At 43.6% G+C, this 25964-nt stretch overlaps 1 protein-coding gene across 4 annotated transcripts in view; it reads right to left on the bottom strand.

Annotated features, from left to right (window-relative positions):
• MYO5B (myosin VB) overlaps positions 1-25964 on the bottom strand; it is a 330775-nt gene that overhangs the window by 106038 nt on the left and 198773 nt on the right. For all 4 annotated transcript variants that reach the window (XM_087958648.1, XM_087958649.1, XM_087958650.1 and 1 more), the window contains exons 15-18: positions 20250-20402; positions 18719-18816; positions 11951-12037; positions 613-727 (exon numbers count right to left, since the gene is read on the bottom strand). In XM_087958648.1, the coding sequence (XP_087814774.1) occupies positions 613-727; positions 11951-12037; positions 18719-18816; positions 20250-20402 (453 nt within the window). The remainder of the gene's footprint in view (positions 1-612; positions 728-11950; positions 12038-18718; positions 18817-20249; positions 20403-25964) is intronic.

Genomic DNA, 25964 nt, shown 5'->3' with positions numbered 1-25964 from the left:
TTTCCCTTCCCTCCCTCCCTCCCTTCCCCCTCCCTAGATTTTCCTTCCTTCCCCTTCTTCCGTTTCCCCGCCCCTTCCCTAGATTTTCCCTCCTTCCTTCCCTTCCTTCTTCCCATCTTCCTAGTTTCCCCTCCTTCCCTTCTCCATCCCTAGATTTTCCTTCCTTCCTTCCCTCCACCAAATTTGAACATACCATTATTTAATGCAATATGTGACCTAATCCGAGTGTTTTGCTTGGCTGAATCAAATACAAATTAAATATGGTAGAACAAATAAGATGTATCCAAGTTGGCCCTTAACAAAATATGGTTAAAATAGGAACATGACGACAGGCAAATATTTTTTTTCAATAAGGAGAAGAATTCAGCTATATTGAAATGATTCTTCGAGACAAGTCGGTAATTCCACTGATCCCATCATTCTTTTTCCCGTCTTCTGACAAAAAAGTTGCAATGATTTTAAATGAGTTGCAATGATTTTTCAGGTGCTTTGGGCTATAGTTAAACGGAGAGGTAGAATTATGGATTTAGGACTAGAGGGATGCTGGATCATGTACCAACCTGATTGGTTGGTTGATTGATCTAATAATATACAGTAGCTCTGGCATCATACCTTAATTAGGCTTTCCAATAATATTTTACAAATCACTGTCTTGTCTTTCTTTTTTGAAATACTTTTGTCTTTCATAAGCACTCGATACCGATTCAAGAAGTCATGATAGGTCCACCTAAAGAAAATTACAATAAACCAGGAATCAGTGGGAAGACATTTAGATCAAATAAGTGAGTGGTGCAGCCTTCTTCAATGGTGAGTGCTAAAAACTGGCACCAAAACTGTTATCATACATTCTAGGATATATTTAATAATTTGGAAAATTGTTATACTGATAAAGGAGAAGAATATTTGTAACTCCGGGTTGACATGAGGTACTCTCTGAGCTTGGTTGCAGGCATGTCATTACCCAAAAGTGCATCATTAGCACTGAAGATGTTACCTAGTTGGGTAATGAAACGCCTGCAACAAAACAACCAAGCTCAGAGACCATCAAGGGCCTCTCAAAAATATTATAGCTGCTAATCTTAAGTGCATACCTCTGAGTGGCTCACAATACTTACAACGACAATATAAAAATCATAACCCAGTGAAATAATACAGACTAGGGGGGAAAAAGCAAGATCTCAGGCACCACAGAAGACTTTCATAAGATACAAATTGACACCACACAAGACTTTCATAAGATACAACAGTGACAAATTGGGAAAAGGCAAGGCTTTGCAGCCTTCTGGAGGTCTAAGATGATGGTGGTCCACTGAATTTCGTGTGTGTGTGTGTGTGTGTGTGTGTGTGTGTGTGTGTGTGTGTGTAGACTATTTCTGAGAGCAATTTACCCCACTGTTTTCTATCTGCCAATCAGTCCTTCTCAAATGGATGTTGCAAGTCTCGTTTATCAGGGAAGATTACTTGGGGAATGTTCAAAATTACAAAGAACTGACAATGGGCTCTCTCCAGTGGTGGGATTCAAATTTTTTTTACTACCGGTTCTTTGGTGGGCGTGGCAGGAGAAGGAGACTGCAAAATCCCATTCCCTCCTCACCCCACTAACCTGCTTTCCAGCTCCGTTCTCCTGTGCAGGGCCACCAAAGAAGACCCAGCCAATCAGCTGGACTCAGGAGGTGGAGAATAGATGGGGGCAGGGCCAGTCAGAGGTGGTATTTGCCAGTTCTCTGAACTACTCAAAATGTCTGCTATCGGTTCTCCAGAACCGGTCAGAACCTGCTGAATACCACTTCTGGCTCTCTCCCGTCCCTGCCAATCTCACGTGCTTGTATTTATGGCTGTTCACAGCATCCCACAGTGACATGACCATAATTTATGGGGTGTGTTTCTTTTAATGGAAACTAGCATTTACTTCCAGTTTCTGGCAAAAGAGCAATGGGTCTGCTTAATGAGTGTAGCATTCTCTTAACGACCACCACAAAAAAAAATGTCATAAAGAAGAGCTACAAATGAACAGACTAAGTAGCAATAAAAAAGGGCAAACTGAAATAATTTGGAGAAATGTTTTGCATTGAAGTCCCTCACAATGTCCAGTCCAAATTTTTAAAATTTTCAGATCAATTCTAAAAACAATACACAATATGTTAAGTTTTGATTAAAATTTAAAATTTAAAGGGACAGTCCACCCTATATTTATCTGGATTTTTCAGCTGTCCCAAATTTAAACCAGTCATGCTTGTGTTAGGCTTTCCCAAATTCCACAGTGCAAATTTAATCGACTTTAAACCATTTGCCACCAATAAGGCTTAGGCCCTCTTTATTAACAAAGAGGCAGAAATAAACGTACACTAACTGGAGAAAGCAGAAATAGACTTTGATCTCTCACACAGCTATTACTCCTTGTTCCTTGCCGAGATGTGATTGCAATATGCTATGAAAAGAAAGGCTGAATGGAGAAGCCGGTTTCACTCTAGATTAGGGGTACAGTTTGGCAACTTTAAGATTTGTGGACTTCAACTCCCAGAATTCCTCAGTCACATCGAAATTGGTGACATGATATGCTGGAAGACTGGGGCCAGAGACACTGCCTAGGCTAGGGGACAGCTGGATAAGAGGCGGCAAAGTCTGTAGCTGCACAATGGATGGAGCAAGAAGCTTATGAGGATTTTTCTCTAAGTTCTTAGACTGCGAAACTGATGGCGGGAGAATTGTACTTTCAGACTTGGAAGATTCTGCTAGTGTAGCTTTATAATAAAGTAGAATTAGCTTATCTGGCTGTGTTTCCTGACTGGTCTACCTAGTAAGGTATTGACCTTTCCTTTCTTTTCCTTTCCTTTTCCTTTCCTTTCTTCCTCTCTTCTCCCTTCCTCTTTCTCTCCCCTCCCCTCTCCTTCCCTTCCCCTTCCTTTTCTCTTGCCACTTTTATTTCTTTGTTCTGGGCCATTTTCTTGTTTTTAACAATTTGTAGACCATAAAGTTGCTGGGAATCAGGCAGATTATTTCAGGCAGGTGGTTCCATACACAACAATATGAAATCACAAGTTGTGTGTCTTTAGTTGGTGTTGATACGCATCAAGTTTGTCCCAAGAACCCAGGATGTTCTGTTCTCCCGTGTCCGTTTCTTACCAGGATGTTATACTTTGTACCTCTGCATTTCCTTCATCCGATTCTTTGGAGGTTTACACCCTGTCAGTTAATTGGCTTAATCTTTCCCAGAGCACAAATGTCATCACAATTCACTCCTTTTTTTAAAAATCATTATGACACAATTGCATCTTTGTTCAAGAAATGTATATAAATTACTTTTGGACTCTGTACTGTTTTAACTAAGAAAAAACTTTCGTAAAACCTTTGCCCCCACAGTTGTACATCTGATGTTTAAAAGTTTCCCACACCCAACACAGGTTTGGAATCAGCAGTCATTAATTTGAGAGCAGCTGCTTTAAAACTAAAGTGGATTTTTTTGCTGTTTTTCAGGGGTGATTATTTTTTTTTCTCTTTCGTTTTAAGATATCTTCTACTCTTGTGCAATGGTCCAGACTGAAACTGGCCTTTTCAGTTTAAACCAAATAAGATGCAGTGATGTAATTATCCCAAGAGACAAGAAAACCACCGGGAAAACCTGGGGTAAAGATTCCTACAAAACTAGCGTGAAACATTTTAAATTCCTCCATTATATCAGGCTCCAAAAACCATTAAGCCCCATTGTGATTCTTCCCAGGTGATTTATTTAATGTTCCTCACCCATATACAGAAATTTGCCAAACTAAAGCATTCTACCAACCCAGAGGTGGCATTCAGCAGGTTCTGACCAGTTCTGGGAAACCGGTAGCGGAAATTTTGAGTGGTTCGGAGAACCGGCAAATCCCACCTCTGACTGGCCCCGCCCCCATCTATTCTCTGCCTCCCGAGTCCCAGCTGATTGGCTGAGACTTCTTTTGTTGCCCTACACAAGAGAATGGAGCTGGAAAGCAGGTTAGTGAGATGGGGAGGGAATGGGGTTTTGCAGTATCCTTTCCCTGGAGTCGGGCGGGAATGGAAGATTTTGCAGTATCCTTCCTCTGCCACGCCCACCAAGCCACGCCCACAGAACTGGTAGTAAAAAAATTTGAATCCCACCATTGCTACCACCCCATAAAGCAAATACTATTTAGGGAGAAACTGTCTTCACCCTCATTCTCTCATGAGAACCACCTGGCCTGAGTTGTCTCTTACTCCTCTGAAATGTCCCCTCCCTCATGGGAATCCAGGCTACATTCCACCACAGTTATTACTGGAAAGCTTAACACTGAAAATGCACTGCAGATCTTTTTTTTAAAAAAACAACAACAACCTTAAGTCTGTCTTTCTTTTTTTAAGGCCACATCGCATACACAACAAAGGGCTACAATGAAAGGACAACATCCCCAACGAGTGTTTGCTGTTCTTTGTGTCCCCATGAAGGAAAACAGAAGGGCTTTCTCTAACATTTCAGCTTCAGTGAAGGATGGCAAAGCTTCAAAATGCTACCAGTTCAGATCAAGGTGCTATTCTGGTCTGTTCTTATGAAGGCTAAACAAGAGGTCCATCATTTGGTATTAATAATCGTTTGGCTTTCATTTTTTTCTATGTTCTACGGGTTTTACTGTGTTTTGGATACATATATTTATTATCTCTTCATTTGTAAATCAATACTGTATGTTACTTACAGTTAGTCCTCAACTTACAACGGTCCATTGAGTGACCATTCAAAGTTACAACGGCACTAAAAAGTTTTAAAAACTGTTTTCCACGGTTACAACTTTTACAGCCTCCCCATGATCACATGATCAAAATTCAGAAGCTTTGCAACGGGTTCATACTTACGACGGTTGCCGTGTACCAAGGTCATGGGATCCCCTTTGGTGACCTTCTGACAATGCAAATCAATGGGGAAGCCAGATTCACTTAACGACCGCGTGACGATCTTAACAACTGCAATGGTTCACTTTACAACCGTGGCAAGAAAAGTCGTAAAATGGGGCAAAATTCACTTAACAATTATTTCGCTTAGCAACAGAAATTTGGGGTTCAGTTGTGGTCGTAAGTCGAGGACTACCTGTATATAGAAGAAGAGAGAGCGAGAGATGCAATAGCAATAGCGAGAACTGCGTGAGCAGGGAGGTGAGTGCCACCGGTGGGCGCTACACAGCATGGGCGGGCACGACGGGCAGGCACTACAGAAGGCAAGGAGGTGTGTGGGTGGGTGCAATGAAGTGCTGGCAGGCACAGGAGCATGGGTGGGCCAACCGAGCATTGGCCAATGTGATTAGATGCTGCAGAAGCATAGTAGTAGATGCTATGGAGCACAGGAGAATAAATGTTCAGAAAAGCAGAAGAAGTGGGCACAACCTGAAGTCTCCTGCCTGTCTCCCCACTGCTTATGAGAAGTCAGCATGGAAATCACATGACCAATGGATGCTGCAACCATTGTGATTGCGAGTCGTTTGCCAAACACACGAAAGATGACCAGGTGACCACAAGGACTCCTGTGATAGCTCTAACTTTGAGGACCGATTCTAAGTCCCTTTCTCTCAAGCGCTGTTGTAATTTTGAACGGTCACGGAACAAGTGGCTGTAACTCAAGAGCTTCCTGCAACACCGTTGAGAGCAGACCTTGATAGCTCCTAAAAATAATGCCCCGTATATAATTATCTAAATTGCAATGGTCTGTGAGTTCAATTCTTGGCAGAGAGTTTGAACACTATAGAAAAGAAATGGCTATGTACATCTGATGAATCTCAATAAAAATGAAACTGGTCACGGACAGGAAGTCTTCAACTTAGGACCACAATCAAGCTCAAAATTTATGTTGCTAAGTGAGCAATTTTTAAAGTGAATTTTCCCCCATTTTACAACTTTTCTTGCCACATTTGTTAAGTGAATCGCTGCAGTTGTTAAATTAGTAATACAGTTGTTAAGTGAATCTGATTTCCCTATTCACTTTGTGTGATGATCTGGGGCTTGGCACAAAGGCAACACAGCCAGAGAATAAGTAGAGGTCCCTTTATTACCTCCAACTTTGCCTCCAATGACGCGGTTACCTTCCGTTCTGGAGAAAAACTCTCCCACAAACCTGCAACAGCCTTTGGCTGCAGATATTCCAATCCAAAACGTTGTAAACTGAAAACTTTAAACTATAAATCCAACAAGGTAAAATAAGGTAATAAATTCAGCAGAGCAAGAAATGGAGGTTCCAGAAATGAAGTAACAAGGCGGTTTGTTCCCAACAAATGCCCCTCCCAACTAGTTCTCCTTTAAATTCCTTTCCCAGGTGTGCCTTGTAAAGGGAATCAGGGCCCTTTCCTTGCTTGTAAGCCACGCAACCCACATTGCTCTCTTCTCCGTTCTTCCCTGTGTGCCCTAGGATGAAGAGGGGGTGGGCCTTGGTCTTCTTCTGAACCCCCTCTCCCTTGTTCCACCTCTTCCCTGCTCTGCCCAGCCTGGCTTTGCCCTGCCCCAGTTTCCTCCATAGCTCCCTGATGGTTGTTTGGATTCAGACTCCCACGGAGGCATGACACTTTGCGTGTCAGAAGGTCACAAAAGGGGATCACGTGACCCTGGGATACTGCAACTATCATAAATGTAAGTCAGCTGTCAAGCATCTGAATGTAAATCACGTGACCATGGGGACCAGTGATGGGATTCAAACATTTTTACTACTGGTTCTGTGGGCGTGCCTTGATGGGCATGGCTTGGTGGGCGTGGCAGAGGAAGGATACTACAAGATCTCTATTCCCACCCTACTCCAGGGGAAGGATACTGTAAAATCTCTCCCCACCCCACTAACCTGCTTTCCAGCTCTGTTCTCCTGTGCAGGGCAACCAAAGAAGACCCAGCCAATCAGCTGAGGCTCGGGAGGCAGAGAATAGATGGGAGGGGTGGAGCCAGTCAGAGGTCGTATTCCAACCTACTCAAAATTTCCGCTACTGGTTCTCCAGAACTGGTCAGAACCTGCAGAATACCACCTCTGATAGGAACCATGGGGACACTGGAACGGTCATAAGTGTGAAAAATGGTGGTAAGTCACTTTTTCAGTGCCGTAGTAACCTCCAACGGTCACCAAGCGAACTGCTGCAAGTCAAGGACTACCTGTAATGCCTGCAATATTTGCTGTGTGTAAGATTCAAATTAAAAGGTGAGTGGACCATGTGGATGGATCCGCTCAATGGTATTTTGGTGGGGGGGGGAGGGATAAAATAAGAATTTCAGGAACGGAAGAACGCATTAGCTGCCCAATTTAAAAATATATATATATCAGAAGGAAAAAGGAGGCAGTAGAGGACAAATTACATTTGTGACTCGGATAGCGCAATGGCAGCCATGTCAAATCACAAGCACCCTGGCACGCCAAGAGCATCTTTTCATGTCTGAGCGCACAAGCCGTCAAATCTCTGCAGAAAAAAAATTGGCACGCTCTAGGTAGGGCTTCATTAAGGAATTCTGCTGACAGTCAGAAGTGATGGATCTTACAGCCTAAAACGACTGCCCTGATGATTACGCTGAAGGTATCATTCTTACAAGCTGTCAAGTTTAAACTAGTAAATTCTCTCTTATTATCTTGACAGGTTACCATAAATATTATATAAAGGCCCTCCATTACTTTGAGCATGGAGGGTGAGATCTGTTAAACAACTCCCCAAATTAACAGAGGGAGGAGGGAATTTCCTAGTAAGATCTGCTGAACTTTATCCTAAAAAGTTTACTGTGGAAGAAAAAATGATTAATAGCTTTCTATTCTGCTAGGGCTAGTTAGTGGTGCAGGACAGTGGTGGGATTCAAATTTTTTTTACAACCAGTTCTGTGGGCATGGCTTGGTGGGCGTGGCAGGGGAAGAATACTGTATAATCTCCATTCCCACCCCACTCCAGGGGAAGGTTACTGCAAAAAAAGCCATCACTCTGCTAAACAAATAATTCCCTCAACACTGTCCAACTATTACTACTATTACTGTTAATCTTCTCATCACTCCTTATCACCCATCCCCTCCCACTTGTGACTGTATGACCATAACTTTGTCGCTTGTATCCTTATGATTTATATTGACTGTTTCCTAATATGATTTGATTGCTTATTGTACCCTATGACTATCATTAAGTGTTGTACCTGGATTCTTGAATCTTGACGAATGTCTCTTTTCTTTTAGGTACACTGAGCATATGCACCAAAGACGAATTCCTTGTGTGTCCAATCATACTTGGCCAATAAAGAATTCTATTCTATTCTATTCTATTCTATTCTATTCTATTCTATTCTATTCTATTCTATTCTATTCTATATATTCTATTCCATATTTTCTATTCTATTCTATTCTATTCTATTCTATTCTATTCTATTCTATTCTATTCTATTCTATTCTATTCTATTCTATTCTATTTTAAAATCCCATTCCCTCACTACTCCACTAACCTGCTTTCCAGCTCCGTTCTCCTGTGCAGGGCAACAAAAAAAGACCCAGCCAATCAGCTGGGACTCGGGGGGCAGAGAAGAGACGGGGGCGGGGCCAGTCAGAGGTGGGATTTGCCGGTTCTCTGAACTACTCAAAATTTCCGCTACCGGTTCTCCAGAACTGGTCAGAACCTGCTGAATACCACCTCTGGTGCAGGAGGAATTCCTCATGAAATGCCTACAGATAGTCCTTGATTTACAACCACAACGGAGCCCAACATTTCTGTTGCTGAGAGAGACAGTTAAGTGAGTTTTGCCCCATTTTTGACCTTTCTTGCCACAGTTGTTAAGCGAATCTTGCAGCTGAATCTGCACTTGTTAAGTTAGGAACACGGTTGTTAAGTGAATTGGGCTGCCCCGTTGATTTTGTTTGTCAGAAGGTCGCAAAAGCGGATTACACGACGCTGGGACATTGCAACTGGGGCCAAGTGTCAGAATTTTGATCACGTGACTATGGGGATGCTCCAACGGTCGTAAGTGTGAAAAATGGTCAAAAGTCACCTTTTTCAGGACCTCTGTAACTTTGAACGGTCACTAAATGAACTATTGTAAGCCAAAACCTACCTGTAATAATTACCTGAATTATCTACAACAGTGATGGCTAATCTTTTCATCGTCGCTTGCAGAAAGTGCACGTTTATGCTCCTGCACCCATAATGCAATATGCGCATGACCCCTTACTCCCTGCGCATGCGCGTGTGACCCTCCCCCGTGCTCCAGGCTTCTGCGTATGCACGTGTGACCTCCCCATACACAACCCCCCCTCCTGCCAATGCACATGCATCTCCCCCACGCATGTGCGTAGATACCCAACAATCAGCTAATTGGCAGGAAGCGCATGTGCATTGGCAGTGGATCAGTTCCAGGCGACAGTTCGCATGCTGCCAGAAATGGCTCTGCGTGCCACTCCCACCACGTGTGCCATAGCTTCCCCATCACGGATCTATATACTGCTTGGAACCATGCTATCTAGCATTCCCTATTGCAGGTATCAAAGAAAAAAAACCTTCTGGAGATGTCTGATGGACCGTGCCTGGGGGACTTTTAATGCCTATGAATCGGCCTTTGAGTTTTCACAATTTCTGAGCCAAGAGACGTATTTTAACTGAGGGGTATGCTGAGGACTACATTCCAAAAACTGGAACAAGAACAAATTGTAAGTTGGATTTAATTTGCATGTTCTGAGTGTACATCACTATTTGGGGCGTGCCTCCTGGTTAGCAAATCAGATGATGATATAAAAGCTAGGGACAGATGGAAACCAGCCTCCTTTGAAAAGAAGGGAGACAAACAACCATTACATAAGGCAGGGATGGGCAACTCTAGCCCCTGTTAAGAGCCGTGGACTTCAATTCCTGGGAGTCGAAGTCCACAGGTCATACAGGGGCTACAGTTGCCCACCCCTGACATAAGGCATGAACAAAGGAGAAGCACAAAAGGATTTGAATATTATTTTGATACATAGCTTGCTTTTAGAAGTCCTAGCTTGCACTGAACAGCAGTCAATGCAACCATACTCCAGGCCCTTGCCAAACACTTTGCATTCTGACCTAGGCTCACGAAGCCGACTCCTCGTCCCGGTAAAACCCCTCTTATTTAGGCTAAAGGGAATTCCTCTCCAGCAAAGTCCCAGCAAACAGTCTTTCAGGAGATGACACAACTACAGTCCTTTAACAGGCTTGGAGAGTTGCCAGGCCGATATCTTCCAAATGCCAGGCTTTAGCAGCAATTAATTGGCAAGAAGTCAGGAACAGATCTTCACTCTAACGAATTGAACTAATTGTCTCCTGCAAACCCTACTCCCCTTTCACTCCTCTTTATTCCCTATGGGAGGGGCCATTCACCGTCCACCTGTGGCTTTACTTCCGAGTTGACCCTTGTTCCTTAAGTGTTTTCTTCTCCTGGCAGCTCTGCGAATTCACACACTGGAAACAGGCTCCAGCTGCTCTTCTGCCCCACTGATCTCCGACTCCAAAGGCAGCTGATAACTGTCAGGTGTCCCTGGCCCCATTTCTGCCTCTGACACAGAGCACTTGTCAGAGCCTTCCCCAGACTCCAGGGCTCGCCCATGTTCCTCCCCAACCTCCTCACTGTCCGAGTCTCTGGCGGGCCACAACACAGGGTGCCATGTTCCATGGTCACATGACTGAAATTGGTGATGTTTTCTGCTGGTTTCCAGCAAAAAAACACATTATCTGGGAGAGTGGATTCAGACATGACTCTGTAATTCCCTTAACAACTGACGTAAAAAAAACCACATTAAACCATTGGGTATGGCTATGTGGATGCCTCGAATTACAATTAAAATCCTGGTTCCAATTAAGGTTTTAAGTTCAGGAATACCTCTACCTTCTTCATCTTCATCTCAGATATACACTTGGAATGTGTGAAGTTGGACAAGCCCTCAATTTTTTTTTGTGTCCATTGGAGATGAAAACAATGAGAATGCAAACACACACAAACACACAATCTCTCCATTGTTGCTTTTCCCAAAAGGAAGCACAGCAAAATATTCAGATAATTTAAAGTAGATTGAAACATTGATGTAGAAACGTGTTATATGCAGAGGTCTCCAACCTTGGCAACTTTAAGACTTGTGGACTTCAACATGCTGACTGGTCAATTTATGCTTCAGATTCTCTCTGGTGTTTGTCCTACGGTCTATATCACAATACAGAGATCAAGATTTATCCCTGAGATAGCCTCTTCTGCTTCAAATGTGATTTTTATATGCCATCGAAGAAGGATGGTATTTATTTTTGGAAAGAATCCGTGCTATGAAAAACAATATTTTTAAAATTACCCTGACCAGCACACCGAAACGCTACTTAATGGTTGCAAAGCAATTGTTTCAGATTGCAGAAACTCTGGCCTCATTCCTGAAGGTTTGCCAAGTTCCCCATAATATTGTGTGTTGTGTTCTCCATTCAACCGGCAACCACATTTCAAGAGGGAAAAATGGCCTTCAATCCTTCTAAGCCCCCCAAAATAAACCAACCACGTTATGATTTAGGGTTGCGTGCAAACCATTTTGAATGCACACTCAAATCCTATAGCTTTTCATGCAGAAGAAAGCACGATTTGGGGGGGAAAATTGTCCACCAGGATTGATCTTACCATGGAGAAGCAACTGTTTAAGGAGTTCCAAGATCCTACCAAAGAATTCAGATTTCACAGAGAAAAGTTTCGGTGATTTTGTTTTTGAGTGTTCACTCTTAAATATTTCCCTGGTATATTTCCCTTAAGAGTAGGGGTCTCCAATCTTGGCAGCTTTGTGACTTGTGGGCTTCTACTCCCAGAATTCCTCAGGCAGCCATGCTGGCTGAGGAATTCTGGGAGTTGAAGTCTTACAAGTTGTAAAGTTGCCAAAGTTGGAGCCCCCTGCCCTGAAGTTGGCTTTCTTAGTCTTTGTCTTCAGCGTTGTTTTAAAGCATGATTGTTATCAGAGAAAAACAGAAATACAGATTTGTTTGGAAGTAAAAGTCACCTGGACGGGTAGCCCGCTGCACTGATACGGATGGTCTCCAACACTCCACAAGCTCTTAGTTGTTGCACTGCTCTCTTCGGATCAAAGCTGTCAAGACATAATTGATGGCCCTCATGAACATGGCTGTACAACACATTCAGATCCCTGTTCATTTATATCGTCTATGACCGTGATGGCGAACCTATGGCATGCGTGCCACAGGTGGCACACAGAGCCATTTGTGCAGGCACGCGAGCCCCAGCCAAACTGACCTGCAGTGCGCATGCGCACGCCTCCCAGCTGAGGCTTGAGGGAGGCCTCTGCAGTCTTGGGAGGCCAAAAAACAGCCCTTCTGGAAATACTGGAAGTCCCCATTTTCAGCCTCCAGGGGGCCTCTGGAGCCCAGTGGAGGCCATTTTCAGCCTCCCAGAGGCTCAAGGGAAGCTTCTGCAGCTTTTGGAGGCTGAAAAACAGGCCAGTTTCGGCACTTCTGGTATTTCCGGAAGGCCCGTTTTTCGGCCTCCCGAGACTTCCTTTGAGCCTCTGGGAGGCCGAAAAAGGCCTCAAACAGGCTGAAAATCAGCTGGGAGGCACACGCATGCGCAGTGCAGGTAAGGGGGTGGGGGGAGTTTTGCATGTGCATGCGCAGGGGGGGGGGGGCGGGACACATTGCATTGTGGGTGCCAGCACGCACGTGCTTTTTCGGCACACCACAAGAAAAAGGTTCACCATCCCTGGTCTATAAACTCAGTTCTAATCTTAAGCATAATCTTCCTAAACTTTAAAGACTTCAGTAAGCTTTGCACTGAAGTCTCAACATGCCTTTATTTATCAATAATTTATCAAGAAATAAAATATAAAAGATGAAAACAGAGGGAAAATGAAGGATGGAAAAGGGAAAAAGGAGTGTAGGGCAAAGGAGCAAAAAGGGAGAAAAACATTGACTTCTGACACTTTTTAGAACAGCAGACTAAGATAGTAAGACCCTCAATGTTTTACTTTTACATATTAATATATTCTAGCCATTTCTGTAATAAACTTAGATAATCAGCAAAATTCAAGGTTCCATTTTTCCCCATCTCAAGCACAAAATCAAGAAGTGATTTCCAAGTAGAAGCAAACATGGACGTGTTCTTTTCTCTGACTAAAGCAAGCAATTTAGCCATCTCTGCTGGTTCCATCAGTTTTTCCACCCACTCATCTATTGCTGGAATTAAAGTTTCCCCCCATTTTTGTGAATAAAGCATGCTTGCTGCTATCAACAATATGTTACAGCAAAATTCCAGATTTTTTTATCTTCCAGATTCTTTTTTATTTAGTATCTCGATACACTTCATAAAATTATTGATTAATCTATATGCCTTGGAGGCAGCAGGTTGGAGGAATGCTGTTCAGTTTATACTAGTGCTTAATTAATGGCTTCTTGATGGAATTTCCAATTTCTACTTCACCTTCCCAGAAAAGGCTAATCAGAAGGGGAAATTCCTCATTCCTTTTTGGCTGTTCTTTCAAACATTCTTGAATAGTTTCTTCATCAGATTTGCGATTGCAGACAAAAACACATCAGTATACCTGTCCTTTGTTTCCTGATCAGTGCACACCTGAGCCGCGACATGGCAGCGTGTCCAACGCAATTAATGTTGCTAGTTTCTGGGCAAGATCTATACATATTTTAATGTTGTATTTTAAATTTTAAATTTTATGCCGTATAGCAGGGGTCTCCAACCCCCGGTCTGCAGACTCGTACCAGTTTGCGGCCTGTTGGGAACTGGGTTGTGCAAGTGGCAGGCGAGTGCACAAAGCTTCACTTGACACATGCATGGGATGTCGGTTGTGCGTGCGAAACCATCTCTCTCCCACTGCTGGTCTGCAGAGCCAGAAAGGTTAAGGATCGCAGTCATACAGTGTGCAGTCAGCCTTAGAAGCCATCTTTTACTTGGAAGCTTCAAGGCTGCCACATTCAGTGCCTGGGTATTTGGGAGAGGGGATGTCATGGTGAGGTAGAAGATTAGACATAACAACATTCTTTCTCAGAGAGTCAAGGACATGTTGCCCTGCACTTGGAGGGGAGTGACTAGAAGGATGTCTCCAGTTGGGATGAAGATTTGATTGGGCCATGTGATGGACTGATGGGTGCAGGGGATGAATCTTTGATTTTCTTTTGGGAAGGGAAAAGCCGGAACTCTCATATTCAGGTTTTCCCAGATGTGCCAATATGACAATTCTAAAAAAATGGAACTTTGAGGAAATGTGTGTCTCGGAGTTTATTTGGTTGGAGTTTTTTAGTTGGAACACTGACATTTACCTTATTTTAAGTGCGATGCTTCTGACACGAATAAATAAACAATCAGATCTGATTTGTGAGAATCAGTTCCTTCTAAAACTTATCTAGCATGTGTCCTTTAAAATGGGAGTCAATAAAAAAGAAAATAAGGTAAATGAAAATTGCCACCCACAGGATGCATCAAATTTTCAGGAGTATATCAAAATTGTAAATACACAAGAACAAATGTGTAATGCATAATTCCAGATCTATGCAGGCGTATTCATCTGTGTCATTGGTTCAATTGCATAAATAACAATTCAGCAATTTTCCTTTCAGTGAACACCTGTCACTACGCAGCTTCCCAAAGCAATTGAATCAGAGGCCTCTTTTGAGAAGCTGCTGTCATTTTAAAAGGACAGCCGCCTTGCACTTGGAACACAGCAATTATTTTTTTATATAACTTTATTAAAAGAAACACAAAAGCAATTGTTCAGGAACATGTTTTAAGGATATCAGATGTTTTTTTTTTTGAACCATCGTAAACAGGGACTGGAAAATGTCACTACACGAGGCAAGAAAATTGAAATGCTCCTTTCAAAATCTGTGAAAGGCTAACACATGGAAGACAACAAAGATTAATTCCTTATTGCCCTAAAAAACAGGATCAGATCAAATGAGATCAAGTAGACTGAAGGAGGTTGATAATCAAGCATTTTGACAATAAAATCAATTGTCTTGAAGGCTCCTTTTTTTCTTTTTTGCTAGAGACATTCAATCAATGTTGAAATTCAACCTGTGTTGGGGATGCTCTCGATGTCCAGCACAAAACAAGGGATTAATTAAACTGCTTTAGGTGGCCTCTGTGGTTCTTTTCAATGCCATGATTTCATATCCTTTTTATTGTGGATGAAGGTGAATATATGTGTCCAATCTGGGTCAGTTACCAGAGGTTTAGTCTTCCAAGTTTTTGGACTCACGCTGCACCCCGTCTTTAGCCGAGAGGCCAAAAGAGTGCTAGCCAGCAACTTAATAGCCAGCCATCCCCAATCAACATCTAAAAAGCCACACACAACAAGCACCACATAAATAACCACAGGCAGAATAGCTCAGCACACACTCTGCTAGAGAGTAATTCCCTGAGGATGGGCTCCAGCATGAATTCGAACGCTCAGAAGACTAAACTTCCCAGATTACATCCTTTTCCTTGTGTTCTTAGAATGAAAAGTAGGAAGTAATACATCATCCAGGTCTGAATATGTACTTAATTTCTTTAATCAAGGAAGATTTAGGAGCACAAACATTTTTTTTCATTAGGCAGCTTCCTATTGTTTCTTCTCTGTTGTGAAGTAGACCTGACATGTTTTCACTCAACTTATAGTTTAAATCTCAGGGAATGAGATTCTTTTTAGAGAGTCGTTAGGGCCACCTGGAGGTTGATGCTGCCGACAGAGATAAACCTCCAGGTGGCCTCAACGACGTTCTAAAAGAATGCAAATGACCAGCTGTCTGCAAGGAGTATAAATCTTTCCATTCTTCACCATCCAGTCAGAGGTGAAGAAGCTTCTTGGGTGAGAAGAGAAATGTCCCCAAAGAAAAACAAGGAAGTCCAATTGCCTCTTCCAATATCACTTAAACAATTCAAGTATTCTTCCCAACGCATGAAGGAGGGGATGTGGGAACAGTAGTCAGTCTAACTCCCTTGCTTCCTTCACTCTCATCACTGGCTGGCCTGCTGGAACTTGTAGTTCAACACAACTTTTTCCAGGTTGAGGGCTTGGTCTTGTACCACCATGAATATAATGCAACGAAATAGATACGATACATAACAAAGCACAGCACAATATGCCTTCATGGACAATTGCTTTATATTTGTTGTATCTGTGCAAGTTGACACTGGAATACAAGTGGTCCATGAACTTGGCTGCAAAGGAGTGGATTTTACTCTACTAGTCATTACCAACTTTAGGGAGCGGTACTCATCTCATTTCAAGGTCAACGAGTCAGCGCTGTCCGAAGACATTTCCGTGGTCATGTGGCCAGCATGACATCACAGAGCGCTGTTACACAGCACTTGGCTGTGTATCCTTAGAAAAATAATAGCTGCGTTTGCACATTGTTTTACCATGTTTGGTGTTAAAAGCTAAAGACAGTTTGCCACTGCATTTTCCAGGGACTTTTTTCAATTTCCAAGTTGAACCCACAGCTCAGGTGGTCTCAGACCCAAATTTAGCAAGAACTGGACGTGACTAGCTATCAAATCCACCCAAGGATGGTTAGGTACTGCAGCCTGCTGAATAAACTACAACGATGTGGGTCAGCACAACGAATGGAATCATTAAGTAACTAAGGTGAAACCAAACACAACAGCCGCCTGGGGAATTCTGGGAGTTGACATCCACACATCTTAAAACTTGCTGAAAAGCACTTATGGGGGGCTTATGATTATACCATGGTTGACATAACATACTAAGCAGCAAATATTTCACAGAATCACTGCTGTGAGATAAGCAGCTGTATCAATCGTATAGATAAATAAGTACACTAAAGTTAAAACTGGCTAATTTTGGCCTCTTGCATAAAGTCACAAGGTTCATGACACTCCCAATTAAGAGTGTTGTTTAAAAGGCAGCTAAGGATTCATAAGGTACCCAATAAGTAGAGGTAGCCTGCGACTGTGATGACCCAGGGTAAGATACAAAACAAACACAGTCACAGAAAACAGGTGAAGCCCCTTTTATGCCTTCACTTTGCTTCCAAGCTCTGAATATCCTTGATGGAAGCAAAAAAACTCCCACACAAAGTTACAAGAAGAAGGGAAAAAGCAACACAAACCAGGCAAGATAAGGGCTGGAGGACATCCATAGATAATACACACTGGGAAGGATGCTAAACTTAAGAGAGGAACCATAAACTAGAGATATTTCCATGCTTTGTTTCCAGCATTTGCCCGTTCGCAGGTCTGTACTCTTATTCAGTTGTCACAGCTGCAGCCCATGAAGAGGATCAAGGCCCTCTCCTCCCCAGTAGACCACGTCTCTCCCTTATCCTCTCCTCCCTGCGTGCCCTAGGATGAAGAGGGGATGGGCCTGGGTCTGACTGCTCAGCCGGCCTCTGCCTTTCCCCAACCTCCTCCACAACCTCCTGAGCCCCACTTCCACTCCCTGTGGCTGTTCCTCCTCTCCCTCAGAGTCAGTCTCCACCAGGGACATGACAGCGACTTACAATCACAACTGAGCCCCAGATTTCTGTGGTTAAGTAATACAGTTGTTGTGTGAGTTTTGTCCCATTTTGTGACCTTTCTCGGACCTTTCTTGTCAGGTTTGTTAAGTGAATCGCTGCAGTTGTTAAGTTAGCAATGTGTTTGTTAAGTGAATCTGGCTTCCTCGTTGACTTTGTTTGTCAGAAGGTTACAAAAGGGGATCACATGACTCCGGGACACTGCAACCGCCATAAACAGGGGTGGGCTTCAAAAATGTTAGCAACCTGTTTTCTTCCCGGTTGCTGGGTGGGCATGGCTATGGTGGGCGTGGCCTAGTTGGCCTCCTGCACCATGGCAAGGGGGCTGTTTTCGCCTTTCCCTGACTCCGGAGGCTTTCCTTGAGCTCTGGAAGTGAGAAAACATCCTCCCCAGGCTCCAGAGGCCCTTTGGAAACTGGAAACAGGCCCATTTCCGGCCTTCTGGAGCCTCTGGGAGGCTCGTTTTTCACCTTCCCCAAGCCTCTATGCAGGCCCTGTACTTACCTGGGATCCAAAACGGGCCATGTGGGGACTCCTAGGAGGGGCGGGGTGGGCGGGGCGAGCCAGGTGTCAGCTTTGGAAGCCATATTCCATGCTGCCACATAGCCTGAGAACGTGGAAGGGGGGATGATTTCAATTGAGTACCTCTAAGTGGACAAAATAAAATTCTCTTTAGTTAGTTTAAGGTCACTGAGTATGGCGCAGGATGAAATGAGGATCTTACTTTTGGACGGATCGTGATAGGCCATGTGATGTGATGACGGCCAAGTGGGGGGTGGTGGGGGGTGGATCTGTAGTTTGGGAAATTGTGGGAAGCCCGAAAAAACTTTTTGATTTGGGATTCCACAGATGTGCCAGGTGCTATTCTAATAAAGGTACTTTTGAGATATGTTGGTCTCGGAGTTACCTATTGGAATGGAGGTTTGCTGGAACACTGACACCAGGCGTGGGATATGCTGGTTCGCTGAACCGGCCATAAAATTAGCTACCATTTTAGTACAGGTTCACCCAAACAGGGGCGAATTGGTAGCAGCACCCCTGGACCTAAATAGGAATCAATTGCCAAGCATCTGAATTTTGACCATGGGGATGCTACAATGGTCGTACGTGTGAAAAACAGATATCAGTCAGTTTTTGCAGTGCTGTTGTAACTTTGAACGATCACTAAACGAACTATTGTAAGTCAAGGACTAACTATTTTCGTGACAAAATCTTTTACAATCTCTTTGCCCCTTGTCTCTCAGCAAGCTATAGAACCTCCGGTCTCGTCAGAAAGCGATGCTTACGTGAAAGGCAGCTTCTCATCATTGGGCTTGATACACCGAACATAATGAGGAGTGGTAGCATTCAGGGTCTCCATTAACAGGTGCAATGAATTACGAAACTGAAAGAGAGGGGGGGCAAAAAGGTAACTTTGCAGGAAGTGGAGGAATGTGACAAGGCTCGTTTTACTGGTAAGCCTGGATGAAATGGCCAAGCCATTCACATTATTGCATTGTATATTGCTCAGAGTTGCTTTGAATAATGAGACTGGCAGCATATAAATTTAGTAATACATAAATACATTTAAGAATTCCTAGGACAAATGCCAAATGACAGAGTTGGGAAGGGCCCTGGAGGTCTTCTAATCCAACCCCTGCTCAAGCAGGAGACCCCATACCATTCCAGACAAATGGTTGTCCAGTCTCTTCTTAAAAATCTCCAGTGATTGGAGCAGACTGGGGAATTCTGGGAGTTGAAGTCCACGTATCATAAATTTGCTAAGGTTGAGAAACACTGAGTTAGGGCAGAGACTACTGTCAAACCAATGGATGGATGGATGGATAGATGGATGGATGGATGGATGGATGGATGGATGGATGGATGGATGAACCATTTCTTCTCCTCTCTTCCTGTTCATCTCCTGAATCAAGTCAGGAACCAGGCTGTGTTTGGAAGGTACTGTGACTACCTATCCAACTGGCTCCTGATAAAGATCTTTGGTTCACTAAACTCTTACTAAAGTAGCCATACCCAACATTCAATAGAAACATTTTTCTCATTCTGATTTTGAGGTTGGGGAGGGAGGGGGGAATTGCAATACAGACAAAAACTTATAAAGAACAGTTACAGGAATTGGGTATGGACAGTCTAGAGAAAAGAAGGACTAAGGGTGACATGATAGCAGTATTCCAATATCTCAGGGGCTGCCACAAAGAAGAGGGAGTCAAGCTATTCTCCAAAGCACCTGAAGGCAGGACAAGAAGCAATGGGTGGAAACTAATTAAGGAGAGAAGCAACCTAGAATTAAGGAGAAATTTCCAGACAGTTAGAACAATTAACCAATAGAACAGCTTGCCTCCAGAAGTTGTGGGTGCTTCATCACTGGAGGTTTTTCAGAAAAGACTGGACAGCTACCTATCTGAAGTGGCATAGGGTCTCCTGCTTGACCAGGGGGTTGGACTAGAAGACCTCCAAGGTCCCTTCCAGCTCTATTCTGACTGATTGCAGGAAAGAAGCAATGTACTTCTATCCCAAGGTCCTAGGGGAAACAACTGAAAATAACTTCAACTTAGAATGAGCCCTTGTAAGGTTTTGCATGCTAATGGAATTTGCATCCTTTGAACCTCTCCCCCAAAAAGTTAAGATTGGAAGAAAGATATAATATATCCATTTTAGCACAGTTTTTCCCCCATATGATCCAGTTTTGCATTTACTCCCATTTTACAGCCCTGGCAATTTTTATTGATAACATTATAACTTGGATGGGGGCCAGAAGTAGGCAGCCTACCAGAAAAAAACACAGAAACTGCCTTGAAAAAAAAGACTGCATTGTACCTGGTGCCCTACTGTTTTCTTGTGTTCCTTATTGGCTGCTTTTACAGTTGGACGGGCCGAGCGGATATTGATTTTGGAAGAAGTTTTCTTTCCAGAAGGAGCAGCTGGAGCAGAGTCTTTTTCATCATGGAACAACTCCACAATCACTGGGTACTAGAAAGAAGAAATAAAAAGTTGTTATCTTGCTTCAGTGGTCAAGCAACAAAGCATTTGCATTCTTAGCAAAGAAACATGGTGAAATCCACACCAAATACCAGCAGCATCGGTATCAATGAAAACCAACCACCTTTGTATATTCCAGAGGTCTCCAAACTTGCAAGGTCCTGGTATATTCCCAAAAGTAACAAAGCCTCATTGTATTGCTTGCTATTGTTTGTTTTATCATTTTTAATCTCTTGACAGCAGGCCCGGGGGAATGTTAAAACATGAGAATCAGTCTGCTGGAGCCCAACTAAGCCCATCTAACCAGCATTCTAACTGACATGGTGGTCTCTACATCTAGGAAGCCCAAAAATAGAACCCTCTTTCCAATGTTGCTCCCATGTACTCAGTGTCAGGGCTCCGACAAACCACCACCATTCAACTCGTAAGTCTCTAGCCATATTTCTTAGAGTTTAAAAAAAGAAAGATTTATTAGGAGTGACCATGTCAGCGTTACCTGGGTGCAGCTGACTCTAAGACACATCATTCATTTCTCCCTTGACCCTGGTCTTCCCCCCTGCCCCCTGGATGTATATTCTCCAATGGGACACATCCATAGCCAAGATTCATCAATCATGCTCTCCAGTAATAATCTTGCACGCCAACAGCTTCGGCTGCCTAGCAATTATCTGAAGCATTTAAGGAATGCTGTACTTTCCCCCCTCTCTTTCTGCTGGCAACTAAAAAGACCAAAGAAGTATTTTTTTAGTTGACATTCAGTATATAAAGTCATACAACATAGAATCATAGGGTTGTGTTTGACCTCAGGGGTGTGGCGGGGTGTGGCCAGGGTGGATGTGGCCAGCTCAACATCACTCATGTTGGGGGCGCCTGTGGTGGCCTGAGCACTGTGGCAGGGAAAACGGAGTTTGCGGCCCTTCCGAGCCCCATTTTCGCTGGCAGAGGGTTGAAGGAGTCCATTGCAGCTGCGGGCAGCCCGTGCGGGCCAGATCCAGTCCGCAGGCCTTGAGTTTCACACCCGTGTTCTAGTCCAACCTGCTGCTCAAGGTAGGAAACCTTATATCATCCTGGTCAAATGGTTGTCTCTTTTTGAAAACCTCCAGTGATGGAGCATCCACAACTCCAGGAGGCAAGCTATTTCACTGATTAATCGTTCTCAGTCAGAAAATTTCTCCTTATTTCTAGGGTGGATCTCTCTTCAATAAGCTTCCATCCATTGCTTCTTGTCCTGCTTTCTGGTGCTTTAGAGCAGTGGCCCCCAACCTTTTTTATGCCACGGCCTGGTACCGGCATCACAAAATGATCTGCAGCCCGGTACCGGCATCAGCACGCATGACAAGGCAAGGCGAGCTGAGCGACCGGCCAGCCAGCTGTCCCCCGCTTCTCCCCGCCACCTTCAACTCCTCCTTTGTACCTTTGTCGATGGGCTTCGGGACGGCTTTGGGACGGTCGCTCGGCTCGCCTTGCCTTGGGTGCTGAAAGAATCCTCGCGCCTTAGTTTTGTTCGAAGCCGCCCCCTCCCCTTCAATGAAACTAAGGCGCGAGGATTCCTTCAGGACCCAAACGCCGCTTTCCAACCAGAAAAGCTCACCGGAAGCACTTTCTCATCAAAACAAGATGGCGGCGCCCAGCAAACCGGCGGCCCGGTAGAAAATGTTCCACGGACTGGTACCGGTCCGGGGCCCGGTGGTTGGGGACCCCTGCTTTAGAGAATAAGTCAGTCCCCTCTTCTCTGAGACAGCCCCCCAAGTACTGGAAGACAGCTATCATGTCTCTCCGCCCTCAATCCTTCTTTTTGATAGGCTAGACATACCTAGCTCCCTCAATTGTTCATCATACAATTTAGCCTTCAAGCCGCTTATCATCTTTTTGGTCTTCTCTGCACACTTAACATCTTTTTTGTATTGTGCAGAACTGTATGCAGCCTTCCAAGTTTGGCAACTTTAAGAACTGTGGACTTCAACTCCCAGAATTCCACAGCTAGCATGGCTGGCTAGGAAATTCTGGGAGTTGAAGTCCACAGGTCTTAAAAGTTGTCAAAAGTGTTGAGAATTTACTGTGTTCCTTCTTCGTTACTGAATCTTTCTGCTCTTTCCCCTAATCTGAGGTTGCTTCCTTCGATTTTCTTCCTGACACCTATGCACAGAGCACATGCTGTTGGATTTTCCTCTTGGCGGGATATAGTAGCTTTGATACTAGGCCTTGCCTATTCCTATAACAGTTCCCCTTTTAAAAAAAACCTACCTAACTTGCTTCACTAATTTTTGTTAAGGTCGTATTTCTGCTTTCAAGAATGTTCAAATGCAACCAAAGGAGGCTTAAACCTCTAACAGGTCTGTCCCATTTAAGAATTTCAGTCCAAAACGTTTGCTAGAATAACGAAAACCAGCACATTTCCACAACTGTTTTCATTAAGACAAGACCGCAATTTATCGTCTGGTGCTTCCTGAGATTGATCGTCTCAATTCTGTTGGCATGTTTGCCAAAAGCCTCTTGAGGAAACAATCTGTTTGCACAGAGTGGTTTTCTGACTTGACACACAACTGTCTATCTGCTTTGTGCTTGCAAGTTTTATTTTAATATTGGCTGCCAAGAAAACTCCTTTGTCCATCTCCCGCCTCCAGCAAGCTTTTGTTATTTTAACACCTTCAGGGAAATTGTCACTTCATTCCTGAGAGAAATCCTCTGTCCACTATGCCTATAATTCGTAGATTATGAAGATAAAGATTCCATGTATTTTTTTTTCCAGAATCGTCCTTTTCAGATATAGGGGTACACAGGAGAAGTTAACAGTAACTAATCTATAGATAATCTTATGACCACAATTGGGAGCAGAAATTCCATCGTTAAGCAATGTGGTCATTAAACCAGTTGTGCCCGATTTTAGGACCTTTTTGCTGTGATCCTTAAGTGAATCACTATGGTCTTTAAGGGAATCACCATGGTCATTAAATGAATATGGCTTCCCCTATCAACTTTGCTTGTCGGACATCTCCTCTGAAGGTACTATTTGGGAATAATATGACCCCGGGACACTACCTCAGTCAAGGACTGATTGTAAGTCATTTTTTTTTCAACACTACCGTAACTTCAATCACTAAACCAGTGGCTGTTAAGTTGAGGACTACCTGTATTACTGGAATGATGCCTATAGCAAACAGTGGAAGTCTCAAAGGTGCTTTCTCAGGAGGCAACTGGACTTTGTTTTTTTCCTTTGAAGGCGTTTCGCTTCTCATCCAGGAAGCTTCCTCAGCTCTGACAGGATATTGGGGAATGGAAGGATGGAATCCTGTCAGTTGAAAAAGCTTCCTGGATGAGAAGCAAAACTTCTTCAAAAGAAAAAAAAATACAAGAAAGTCCAGTTGCCTCCTGAAAAAGCACCTTTGGGACAACCATGACCTGGATGACTGAGAACCTCTACAAAAACAGTGGAAGTCTTTCCATCGGTGGTGTTAGTGGTAAGAGTGCAGTACTGCAGGCTACTTCTGCTGACTGCCGGCTGACTGCAATTTGGCAGTTCAAATCTCACCAGGCTCAAGGTTGACTCAGCCTTCCATCTTCTGAGGTGGGTAAAATGAGGACCCAGATTGTTGGGGGCAACAGGCTGACTTTGTAGACTGCTTAGAGAGGGCTGGAAAGCACTGCGAAGCAGTATATAAGTGCGGATTGCGATTGCTCCTATCACCACAAGTTTCCATCTAACCGAACATCCCAGGAACTCTAAGTCAAACGCTTTTTTAAGAAACCCACAAATAAGTTACCGCAGACAACACTCAAACCCCGATTTTACAATCCAGCCCACAGCTAGAATCTATCTCTTTTGACTAATCAGCATTCATAATCTTAAGTAGCAGTAGGAAGAGAAATCGTTTCACATTTTTAGCACCAGTTTTCGGGCAGAATGGCAAGTGGCTCTGAAAAATTTATTTCTGAAGGAGAAGAGAGATTCCTCCCGGTGGTTCCCCCGGTCCTTGAAAAAGTGTTTGTGCCATAAACTGGTCCCTGGTACAAAAAGGTTGGGGACCACTGACCTGGATGACTGAGAACCTCTACAAAAACAGTGGAAGTCTTTCCATCGGTGGTGTAGTGGTTAGAGTGCAGTACTGCAGGCTACTTCTGCTGCCTGCCGGCTGCCTGCAATTTGGCAGTTCAAATCTCACCAGGCTCAAGGTTGACTCAGCCTTCCATCTTCTGAGGTGGGTAAAATGAGGACCCAGATTGTTGGGGGCAACAGGCTGACTTTGTAGACTGCTTAGAGAGGGCTGGAAAGCACTGCAAAGCAGTATATAAGTCTAAGTGCGATTGCGATTGCTATCACCACAAGTTTCCATCTAACCGAACATCCCAGGAACTCTAAGTCAAACGCTTTTTAAGAAACCCACAAATAAGTTACCGCAGACAACACTCAAACCCCGATTTTACAATCCAGCCCACAGCTAGAATCTATCTCTTTTGACTAATCAGCATTCATAATCTTAAGTAGCAGTAGGAAGAGAAATCGTTTCACATTTTTAGCACCAGTTTTCGGGCAGAATGGCAAGTGGCTCTGAAAAATTTATTTCCAAGGAGAAGAGAATTCCTCCGGTGGTTTCATCCATATTTCTTGCATCACAAGATGGCCTGCAGCTTGCATGAATATTCTGACTTTCATTTTATAATCCCATCCAAGTATGAACCGTTTCCAACCCATTTCGCTTTCTTATACTCAAGCTACCACTTCCTTTGATGGCCTTTAGGTTTCAGCTAGTTCTTATTGTCCACAATTTAAAAAAAAAAATCCAGCCAGGAGAGAAGCCTCCCCCACATTCAGCTAATCTGCAAAATACTTTTGTGTAACCCAAAATACACAAAATACTTTTGCGTAACCCAAGGCCACCTTGTTCAAAATACCAAAGCCCGTTTGCGTTCCTTGTTTGCCTCTTTTTATAGCCTGTTCTTTCTCTTTGCTCTCCTTTTCCTGGTGCACTTGACTCTTTAACAATGGCCTAAAATTACCCTGCCATTGAAATGGTGTTATCTCCTCCAGGCAGTCTGGTCTGTCCGCTAAACTCTTTGAAAGAAGCCGCTTATGAACGCAGCTACCTCCTCCCCATCAGAAGCTAATTTTCCCATCCTTCTTACCGGAATTTTTTATCAGATGTCTCCTGGTAAAAGAAAACCTCTAGGACATTAAAAAAAAAAGAAAAGAAAAGTCCTGTTAAAAGGGAGAGAAGCTCACACACTCCTCTAGAGAACATCCAATAAAAATAAATTGGACTACCCTTTTAAGAAAATCTATTTTCAGCAGGGCAAGTAGCCGGTGGCTCATTCTGGCATTCAGTCTTAATGCAAAAGGAATTGCTAGGTTCTGCAGTTCTGGATGTAGCATGTATGAATGCACACCACAAAGGCATGTAGGTACTCTCTGATTTACAATCATTTGTTTAGTGACCATTCAAAGTTACTGTTGTGGCCTGTCAGCCGGCAGCCCCTTCATCGCGGATGAGGCGGAGATGTGGGAGTCAGTCATCAGGGAAATCTGACGGCTCCAAGGGGGAAGAGGGCATGGAGCTG

Source organism: Notechis scutatus, chromosome 2, assembly GCF_049901735.1.
Source record: "Notechis scutatus isolate UNSWTSFEM ecotype Mainland chromosome 2, rNotScu1.2, whole genome shotgun sequence".
NCBI classification, from domain to species: Eukaryota; Metazoa; Chordata; class Lepidosauria; order Squamata; family Elapidae; genus Notechis; species Notechis scutatus.
The sequence above is the reverse complement of the archived record's forward strand: the minus strand, read 5'-3'. Positions and strand labels throughout refer to the sequence as shown.